Source organism: Mesitornis unicolor, unplaced genomic scaffold (assembly GCF_000695765.1).
Source record: "Mesitornis unicolor isolate BGI_N332 unplaced genomic scaffold, ASM69576v1 scaffold10252, whole genome shotgun sequence".
Taxonomy (NCBI): Eukaryota; Metazoa; Chordata; class Aves; order Mesitornithiformes; family Mesitornithidae; genus Mesitornis; species Mesitornis unicolor.
In genome coordinates, this window is record NW_010170044.1 from 1 (window position 1) to 10,992 (window position 10,992).

At 50.3% G+C, this 10,992-nt stretch overlaps 1 protein-coding gene across 1 annotated transcript in view; it reads left to right on the forward strand.

Annotated features, from left to right (window-relative positions):
- Positions 1 to 5,553: 5,553 nt before the first annotated feature.
- Positions 5,554 to 10,992, forward strand: part of LOC104536843 (ficolin-2-like) — a gene marked incomplete at its 5' end in the record, with an annotated part of 7,736 nt that continues 2,297 nt past the window's right edge. Inside the window, 7 exon segments of the mRNA XM_010179570.1 lie at positions 5,554 to 5,707; positions 5,709 to 5,800; positions 5,802 to 5,890; positions 6,701 to 6,814; positions 7,513 to 7,566; positions 8,529 to 8,583; positions 9,258 to 9,271. Of these exon segments, the coding sequence (XP_010177872.1) occupies positions 5,554 to 5,707; positions 5,709 to 5,800; positions 5,802 to 5,890; positions 6,701 to 6,814; positions 7,513 to 7,566; positions 8,529 to 8,583; positions 9,258 to 9,271 (572 nt within the window).

Below are 10,992 nucleotides of genomic sequence, written 5' to 3' on the forward strand. Positions count from 1 at the left end.
TGCTCACCCCCTTCCCGCTGTCCCCTCCCAGCCGCGGCCCCTCTCTTCCCCGGTGCTCGGACCCCCCGGCAGACTCGCCCAGCCTTGTCCGTGCTGGCATCGCACCAAGGCCGTACAATTTTTCCAGCTGATCGATGAACTCCAAGCCTCCAGTGCTGATGAGAGCAGGACCGATCGCTATTTTAGCTCAGTGTTGATAAGACAGGGATGTTTTTGGTATCACTAAGCGGTGCTTATATGGAGTCGAGGCCTTTTCTGCTTCTCACCCCACCAGTGAGGTGGCTGGGGTGGCACAAGAGATTGGGAGGGGACAAGGGATGGCTGACTTCAAGTGACCAAAGGGATATTCCATACCATACACTGTCATGCTTAACATATAAAGCTGGAGGAAGAAGAAGGAAGGGTGGACACTTGCTGTTATGCCATTTGTCTTCCCAAGTCGGAGCCCTTCTGTCCTGGAGGTGGCTGAACACCTGCCTGCCTATGGGAAGTAGTGCATTAGTTCCTTGTTTCGCTTTGCTTGTGCACCCGGCTTTTGCTTTACCTATTAAACTGTCATCATCTCAACCCAGGAGTTTTCTCTTTTACCCTTCCAATTCTCTCCCCCATCCCACCAGGGGGAATGCTGAGTGAGTGAGTGGCCGTGTGGGGCTGAGTTGCCAGCTGGAGTTAAACCACAGCAGTTGTCTACGCAGGTTTTCTACACTGGCTTATTAGTGCATGCACCTCGTTGTGTGGATGGCCTTCCTGGCAGCCTTGGAAGTGATCTGTGGAGCAGATAAAAGTAACATATTGTACAACCACCCGGGGGACAAGTTAAGGCACTCCTGGTGTAGTTATTCACAGGTAACACACACTTCTGTCAGTTTGTCTTATATGACTCTGGTTCTAACATCTTTCTTTTATCTGCACAGCAGTATTTTAACCTGCCAGTCACAAAGCTAAGACATATAACTTGCATGAGATACTAGATTCAATAAATATTTAAAACAACACTGGTACCGTCCTAGTTCTGTAGACGCCTGTTATACCAGCAGATGATTTGATATTTTTCTCTTTCATATCCCATGAGAAGTGAATGTTGTGGTCACGTCTCTGTGCTGTTCAAGATTTGTTATTTCAGTTTCTTCAAGGAAACACAGCTGACATTAACTTGACATCTGTATGTCTGCCTGACCCCTCAACACTTGTTCTGTTTCCTCATCCCTCAAGAATTAAAGTTGTTTTGTGGAAATAGGAGATAGCAAACAACTGCTGCCTGTAGGAAAACCATAAATCTGTGTCCTTATCTGTTCTCAAGGCCAGTGAGTCTATCAGCACATGCTCCAAATAACAAATTAGCTTACAGAGAGCTCTAAGCCAGATAAACGGCAACCAGGAAAACAAGTAGAGGGCTAGGAGCTGTATGAGGTGCGGAGGGGTTTGGGAATGAGGAGAATTAGCAACATTGCAAGGAGAATTTGGAGACAGCGGAGTGCTGGTGGGAAACTGTAGAGGTGCAAGGAGAAGATTTTGGTAGCTGGGGAGAGTATTCTGCAGAGGAATCAGAGTGACTCCAGTAAAAATTACAAGCTGCTGCCTGGAGGTTTCCATTCAGGTACCACAGGGAGGCACTGGATGTTCCCTCCACATTTCATAACGCTGGGAAACCTTACAAAGCTGAGACAAGCAAAGAGCATCGTTCCTGTAAAGCTGTGCTGTCTTGCAGCCAAGCATTTCATAACGCTAGGAAGCCTTACAAAGCTGAGACAAGCAAAGAGCATTGTTCCTGTAAAGCTGTGCTGTCTTGCAGCCAAATGCTGAGGCTATGATTCATTCATCCTGAATCTGTACTCAGGTCTTGTACCATTGAACTTAAGGATGCTTCCTGTGTGACAGGCTAAGCAGGGAGCTTAAATCCTGTAAAATAGAGGGAGCTGGTATCTCAGAAAGCCAGTTTTGCTCAGATAACTGCAATTGCCATTTTTGTTGAATATTGCATGAGCACTTTATGCTGAAATTGAGCTAGGATAAGGCAGAGAGCTTTCCTTTGGACCTGGGTCTCTTTAGTTTGCAGAAGAGGAGACTGAGGGGAGACCTCATTCATGTTTATAAATATTTAAAGGGTGAGTGTCACGAGGATGGAGCCAGGCTCTTCTCGGTGACAAACAATGATAGGACAAGGGGTAACGGACACAAACTGGAACACAGGAGGTTCCACTTCAATTGGAGAAGAAACTTCTTCTCAGTGAGGGTGACAGAGCCCTGGCCCAGGCTGCCCAGAGAGGTTGTGGAGTCTCCTTCTCTGCAGACATTCAAAACCCGCCTGGACGCCTTCCTGTGTAACCTCATCTGGGTGTTCCTGCTCCGGCAGGGGGATTGGACTGGATGAGCTTTGGAGGTCCCTTCCAATCCCTCACGTTCTGGGATTCTGTGTGATTCTGTGATTCTGTTAGAGTGCGGATGGCTTGTGAGGTTAACTCTTGTAGCAGACAATTGCTATTTTGCTTTCAGGCCCTTTGCAGTCTTTCAGAAAATACTCCCACACAAAGCTTTCTCCAGCAAAATAACTAACTTCTTTCATCCTAATTTTAAAGGAGAAACCCAGGTGCTCCAAGTGGAAAGCACAGGTCCTGTCGCTACGAAGCAGCTGAATCTTACTGATACTTGCAATCTCTGACAGAAGATGCTTCACTGGCATTCCTCTGCTTAGCCACAGCTCCTAGGGAGCACATATCCTCCCCAGTGAGAGGTCTTGTATCATGCTATTAAGGGATGCTGCGATACGCTTAATGAGACTATCTAGAGAGACTAATTTCTCAGGTTTTTTTGTCATTCTTGCTGTTGTAGACCAGCTCTTTTGCTCATTTCTGAGCACTGGAGTAGAAGCAGAGAGCTGGGGAGCACCTGGTTACGTTTGTGGTTCCACCACCGGTCCCCAGGGTGAGGAATTCAGCAGGGCTGTTGCTAAACAACAGCAGCTTCCATAACAAAACACAGAGGAAGAACAAAATGCAGAGGAAAAACAGCACGCAGAGGAAAAACAGCACTTTACTCCCAAACAGACTGCATGCAGCCAACCTTGTCCTCAGCGTACTTCTCTTTTAAAATCTAGAGTAGATACATCTTGCAGTTACCCTGGAAATCAATAACTTGAGAGTTTTCACCAATATAAACCCATATATTTAACAATAGTGAACAGTTCTGGAAACAGTTTGATTTTCTATTTCCTGGCAAGTCGTTCTCATTCCTGCAAGCATCAGTGCCTTTCCACAGACCGACAGTGAGCTATGTTGTAATACAAAGTACCCTCTTCTTTTCTAGAAGATGAAGGAGACATTTGAACGCTACATGACATTTTTCTACACTCCCTTGTACTTCATTTTGGAATTATAATAAGGGAATTGCATGGAAAGCTTCAGCAATGAGCTCAGAACATTCTTGTAGTGGATGAGGCCTGGGTGGGAAGAACAGAAGGGCCTTTTAGGGGCTAGCCTGAGCATGCATTGCATTAAGGATATTATTGAAACACGTTTTTTCTTAAGAAATGTTCGCAGCTACTGCTAATAAATGCTCTGAGAGTAGCTCTTCCCTGCCGGATGAAACAAAAATAGTGTTGACCACTCTCTCCATGAACATCACAACAGACCATAACTAATTAAGGTGACTGCTGTCCTTACCTCTGATCCTTGAAAGCAGGCAAGGGGAGCAGATGGTGCCTGATGGGAAGCTTCAAACAGGAGCAGCTTGTTCCTGAGTGATGGCTCCTGGCTGTCTACACAAGCATGGGTTTTATGAGGCTGGAAATGTGATGTTTGGCAGAATCATGGAATCACAGAATGGTTCAGGAAGAGACCTCACAGACCCCCCAGTCCAACCCCCATGGGCAGGGACACCTCCACCAGCCCAGGCTGCTCAAACCCCGTCCAACCTGGCCTTGGGCACTGCCAGGGAGGGGGCACCCACAGCTTCTCTGGGCACCCTGGGCCAGGGCCTCACCACCTCACAGGGGAGAATTTCTGCCCAATATCCAGTCTAAATCTGCCATCTTCCAGTTTAAAATCATTCCCCCTCTTTCTGTCACTTCCTGCCCTTGTAAAAAGCCAGCAGCATATCTTTCCTTGCTCCTTTGATTGATAACCTACCCTTGCAGGTTGACACCGCTTCTTTCCCAGCAAGGCAAGTCTCCAAAGTGCATGGAAGCTCCCCATGAGCACCTGCAATGGTGCCAGTTCTCAAGCAAATTCTTATTTCCCATCACTTAACATCAGCTCTGTCAGAATTTAGCTCCCAGCTCCCCAGTGCCAGCTGTCTGCCCTTCTTGCAGCAGTAGCAGTTGTGTGGCCATGTCCTTATGTTAGCACAGGGGAACACAATGACCGGGGCTTGCTGCTTGGTGGTTTAGGTACCCCATCCTCCCTGCAAACATCTAGCGTCCTGGTGGCAGCAAAGCCCCAGGATCCTACCAGGAGCCAGGATTTCACCTACAATTTTGAATTAATCAGTGCTGAATCCCCTGTTGTACACAGTCATGGTGCTCCCACATGAACTTTTTGAAGCTCTTCTGTCATCTGATTGTGCCTTCTGGTTTGCTAAGCTTAATTTCTTGGGCATTTGCAGATCAGTTCAATTCTGGGGACTTCACCCTTGGCATTTATGTCTCTAGAGGTGAAGTGATGGGTCACAGTGTTCAGAAGTGCTCCCCATTCACCCAGTGTGCTTAAAATCCTTCTTTTTGCATCCCCAAAGTGATCCTGGACTTTTTGAGCCATTTCCCAGGGCTCAAGGGACAATCTCCATAGAAAAAGAGTTGCTGATGGTGCAAATGATCAGCCCTCAGCAACCTTCACTGGATCCTGGGATAAGGAAAAGCAATTACAGGACATATTGATCACTGGACCAATTTCAAAATCTACCCTCAGGGGCCTGACCTACTTTGAACCCAGCTTGTTCATTGGTAGCTTCCCAAAAATAGCTGCATCCACAAGGACACTGCTGCTTTCCTCGGATGGAAGAAAAGGGACATCCCCAGGTGTCCCCCAGGCTGGATGACACCCACAGCAGGTACCACCGACGGGGGTGCATCGGTGCTGGGCAGATACATCACAGCTTCTCCACAACGTGCATTCTCAGCCCAGCCCAGAGCTGGCCGCAGTGCTAACGCTTCAACTGGGAAAAGCTGGGCAACACATTCAATTTGCCTTTTTTTTTTTAATTTAGTAGGGCAGATCTAGCCTGGAGCCCTGGAGAGGCTGTAGTGATGGGGTAATCTGCAAGGCCAGTTTTACCATTGCTGTCTGCAGTGATTTACCAAGGGAAGCAGCTGAGGGCAGCAGCTTTTGCCTCCAGATGGTTGGATCAAGGCATCACTGCCATTTCCAGGCACCGAGCACAGGATATAAAGCACTGGGTAGGAGAAGGCTTCTCAGTGCTAGGGGCTGGCTCTTCTCCACCTGCCCCATGGGACAGACACAAGTCCATCCCAGATGGGCAGCACAGGCTGTACGGATGAGAGAAGAGGGGTGTACAAGTCACTCTATAGCTGTCCTGCGTAGTCCTCTCCTTTCCTGGCAGCTCAGAGGCATCTGCTCATCCTGTCAAGCTGAGGCAACCAGGCAAGGACTTTCTTATCAGACTTGTGGAAAGTGGCTTATCTGAGGAACAGCATCAGACCCAGACTGGGTCCCAGCCCTGGGAGCAGGCAGTGGGCAAGCGCAGAGGTGGAGCTTAGGCTGGGGCTTTTCCTTGGGTATAAAAGGCTTAGATGGGGCAGTGCTAACCACAGTGCCTGGGCCGTGGATGAGGAGAGGCGCACAGAGAGCGGTGCCAGCCATGGGGTGGGCAGCTCCAACCCTCCTGGCCCTGCTCAGCCTAACAGCGACCGTTTGTGATGGCCAGGACACCTGCCCAGGTGAGTGGGGCACAAATCCTGCTGCCACCCTGCTGAGACAGCTGGTTTCATATCCCCCCATCACACCAGGAGCTTGCGGGACAGGATGGGGGATATGATTTTTTCCCTTCTATGTTTTTTAAAATTCAGCTGCAAGCAGGAGGAGGGTGAAGGGGAGGATGACGTCTCAGCATGAGGTCTCAGCAGCCACTTTACAAAGCCACTGGCTGCAGCTGAAGATGCAGCATCCTCCCCAGGTCACCAGTGGGATCTCCAGGCTGTCCCCGTTGAGGTTTCCCACCCTGGGGAAGGGTTTTTGCTCGTGGTGCATTGTCTAAATGACACAGAGCAATACAGCAGATCAGTCAAGCGCTTGCTGTGTGCCAGGCACCCCGGCAGCTTGGGGATGCTGTGCTAACACAGCTTTCTGCCTGTATTCCTCAGAACAGTGATAAGGGTGATTGCAAACTGACCTGCTGTCAGGAAATTTGGTAGAACATTCATTGTCCACAGGTTCTTCAATGTTTGCTGTCAAATTCCCCCAGGGCACATTCGGCTTTTGTTTTGTTAAGCTACAGCATGTTTGTCATGCATGTAATGCCATATATAACAGCCTCCTCTCCCACTGAACTCCCCTGAAGCCAGAGATTTGGTGTGTAGCTCCTCTAATATGTGGGATCCTCCATGTCATCTGTTAGCCCGTACGACACCTCCAAACTTCCACCTTCATTGCTTTTGCTTGCACCGTTCCTGAACTCCAGAAGGTTCAGGTTCCTGTCCGAGACATTTCAGAGCCTTGATAATCTCCACAAAGACTGTCTTCATTTCCAGAGCTGAGAATAGTGGGACTCGGTGATGCTGACCGGCTCGCCGTTCTCCAGGGATGCCCAGGGATCCCAGGTGCCTCTGGCCCAAAAGGAGAACCAGGTCTCCCAGGAACCAAAGGTGAGGCCCCAAAAGCCAGCACTGAGCACTGTGATATGAGGTGGTTTGGGTTGCTTTGGGTAGGGGAAGCAGGCGGCAGCTGCAGCAGCAGTGAGAGTTGGATAGGAGCAGAAAATAGCCCCTCTAGGGGTGTGCTGATACACACGGAGTCGTCTTTTTTGCCCTCACAAGTCTGCAGCATTCCCGGGGTGTGAAGTGTCATAACTTGTTTCTTCTACAATAAAAACACCCCTTTATTTTCCGAGCCCTTACCAAACCCCTTTTGGACTGAGCCTGGGTGGGAGGGGGGCTGTGATGCTCCTGCACGTCTACTGGGGAATAGTTTGGGAACGGCACTGGCACCCCCTGCCCCGGGAAGCGAGGGAGATGGGAACCCGTCAGGATTTGCACAGGGAAGTTAAATCACATTAGCAGAGGGAGCAGATCCACCATGCAAAATCCATGGTCTGTCTCCAAGGTGTATAAAACTCATAGGAATTCATTTGTGAACTGCAAATTAGGGCTTACACTGTCAGTGCCAGATTAGTGTAGCTTCAGTAGAAGAAACGCAGTAAAGTATGTCTCAAGATTGGCTCTAATTAACAAAACACAGGTTCCTTGCTTCTGCTAAAGGTAAGGCCCAGCTGCCCGGGCTCCTGCATCATCTCCCCGCTGGTCAGTTTGCAATGTGCACATACAAACTGCATCTTTCCTTGCAGGAGAGATGGGGGCCCAGGGACTCCCCGGGAAAGCAGGACCAGCTGGTGCAAAAGGTAATACTTAGCACATTCAATTCTAATCCTCAAGTCTGCCCAAGTTCAGGGCATGCACGGGGAGACTGGGTCTAGAGATGAACTCTGGAGTCCAAGAAACAGACCCAAAGCGGTGTAGGTATGGGTCATGCATGGGCTTTGTGTGTGTGACAGTAGAAACAGTGTCCTTGGGTGGGACCACATCACAGAGGAAGACATTACTCCTCTTCTCAAAGTTCCTCACTGACCCTCACCCTAAAATCAGGCCCCTGTCCACTCTCCACTCCTACCCTTGGTGTGTGATGCAGCTGGAGCCCAGTTGACCAGAAGAGTGGGCTCAGACCACCAGGAAACAGCTAGCACAGGGTGAAGCAAGGAGGGAATTGGAGTTTCTTTGCCATGGGATGAGCCTCTGGAAAGAGGAAAAGGTCTGCTGAGAAATCTGCTTGCACTCCATCCAGGCTGTGCTTAAGGTCCTCAGCAGGATCTGTGTGCTGTGGACATTGGAAAAGCATCTCCTCCAAAGAAACCAGCTCCCAGCAGAAGGTGGCACCCAGGCGCTGAGCACGGGCTCATTGACCAGCTGGGAAAACAGCCCTGTGCATGTTGAATGTGAGCTGTTTCCTGGCCTAAAGCACCCAAGGCTTCAGCTGAAACCCCTCCAGGGGATGGATGAACCCACTGACAAAGCAGCTATTGCCCAAAATCTTTTGGGGTCTGACTGAAAACAGAAAGCCCCCACAAAAAGTGACCCAGAGCTGTGAATCCACCATGCACTCAGCAGCAGTTCCCTCTCTCCTGTGTCCTGCTCTTCCTGAAAAGGGGTGGGTTGGCAGCACCAGCTGGGACACTCAGCATGGCTCTGCACCACTTGACATCCTCTCTTGTACATTTGGGACATATGGAGCAGCCACCTGGGGAGCCACAGTAATTTCCGTGTGTTGAGTCATCTGTGATGAGTATTCTCCTCTTGTCTCTTGCAGGAGTAGCTGGAGAGCCTGGTTACCCAGGACCCAAAGGTAAATCACACTGTGCTGAGTTTATTGTGTGAGCTGGTTTGGTTAAACTTCCACCCTGTGCTGTTCTGGAGCAATACACCATGTGGGAGCAACTAGAGAGAAATAAAATTATCCCACTGGGTGGGATGGGGCTGTTTGGTGACATCTGTGGCCCATTGTAGGTGGTGTGGGCAACCCCTCTCCCAAACCTGCAACAGGGGGTTCCTGATGCTGCTGCCCAACACCATCAGCTCCAGAAACATCAGAGGTTCACCCCCCCAGCCTGAGGGACCAGCCAGATTTGGGCTGACCTCTGATCTTCCTGTGCTATGGCAAAAGGCAGGGGCTCGGCTGAAACAGTCACCAGAGGAGCTTGTCTCTCTACCAGTCCCACATGTCCCAGCCCCATGGGACTCACTGGCACAAGATGCTGGGACTCAGCTCCATGGGCTGGCTAGCAGCAGGCAGAGCAGCTGTGTCCAACAGAGACACTTCTTGGGTCAGTCTTGCCATTTGGACCTCCCAGCCCCAAACCAGATGTCAGGGGAAAATATACCACATTGGGTCCAATGCAGAGAGCCCCAGGGAGGCAAGGCTGCTGCTCCTTGTGCATCTATAATGTGTCTCACCCCACCGGCAGCCACCTTGTGGACCTGCTAGAGGTGACCCAAAGAGCTTCTCCCAGTGACTGAGGCTGCTGGTCACAACTACAAGAGTCTGTGATGTGGGTTCCCAGCCACTGTTGTCCCTCTGTGCTCTCCTGGGTCTGTGCAGATGGGCCTGGGGGTTCTCCTCTGGTGGGTCTGGGAGTGGCCGGGGCAGAGCAGACCTTGAGTGACTCCTCCTGACTCTCTGTGCCCTTCTTGTGTGTGCAGGTGAGCTGAACACTTCCCCTAACTCCACAGCCCTCTGCCAGTGCAGCGGGATTTGCCTTGACAAGCAAATGATGCCAAGGGCTGGAGGAGAGAAGGGCAGGGTGTGGAAGGTGAAGAGCAAACAGTGGTGTTTTTTTGCCCAACAGGAACGAAAGGAGAGCCTGCATTTCCAGAAACATGGGGTGAGTTTCAACCTTCGTGCCATGGTTGGCTTTGCAGAGCAGATGGTGGTGGACTCCCTGCACCAGGGCAGCAATAAAACCAAATTCAGAATGGCACTGAAGGACAGAGTCAAGAAATACCACTGTTAACCCATTTCCTTCTCTCAGCCACATGCAGCTTCTCTGTGTCTACTCTGTAATCCAGCTAGGCCAGGACAGCCTTGTCCTCCTGCACCACTGCCCCCCATCTTTTCCCAGGGCTTTCCCCTGTGAAAGTCACTGCTGGACCTGGGATGTCTGATGAGGACAATTCCAGTCAGTCCTTTGACACCTGTGAATCTGGGCTTCTGTCAGCAGGTGTGGGGTTTGGGAGGAAATACAATTTTATACATAATATAGAAGTATATATTCAAAAGTCTGATCCACAGAAGATGACCTGAAGATTGTTTTCTGTATTACAGGTAGGTGTTTTTCTGTGTCACCACTCCTTTGCTGCCAATTACTCACACACTCTCTGTGCCCCCCCCATACATTCCTGAGCCTGGACGAATTCCTGGATCATGAGTTTTTCATCCTGCTCAAAGCAGCTCCATCACCCAGACCCCCATAAAAGTCATTGCAGATGAGAGAAGCCCGAGCATCTTAGACTGTCCCTTAAAAGGGGCCCATCTCACCTGTGACACATGAACTCATACACATCTGGAATATTGTGTCCAGTTCTGGGCTCCCAGTTCAAGAAGGGCAAAGAGTGACTGGAGAGAGTCCAGTGTGGAGTCACTGACATGATAAGGGACTGGAGCATCTCCCATAGGTGGAAAGGCTGGGAGAGCTGGGGATGTTCAGCCTGGAGGAGATTGAAGGGGGGGACTCATTAATGCCTATAAATATCTAAAGGGTGGGGTCAGGAGGATGGGATCAGGCTCTTTTCGGTTGTGCCCAGAGACAGGACAAGGGGCGATGGTCACAAACTGGAGCATAGGAAGTGCAAGCCCAACATGAGGAAAAACTTCTTCACTGTGAGGGTGTCAGGAGGATGGGATCAGGCTCTTTTCGGTTGTGCCCAGAGACAGGACAAGGGGCGATGGTCACAAACTGGAGCATAGGAAGTGCAAGCCCAACATGAGGAAAAACTTCTTCACTGTGAGGGTGGCAGAGCATGGCCCAGGCTGCCCAGAGAGGTTGTGGAGTCTCCTTGTCTGCAGACACCCAAAGCCCTGGCCGTGTTCCTGTGTGACTGCTCTGGTGATCCTGCTCTGGCAGGGGTTGCACTGGGGGAGCTCCAGAGGGCCCTGACAACCCCTGGATGCCGTGCTGATCCTGTGACTCAAAAACCAGAGTGGGGTTTTGCAGGCAGTGGGTGTGAGGCAGAGCCTGACCAGTGTGCTCTCTGGATGCAGTGAGTGTCTTACAACT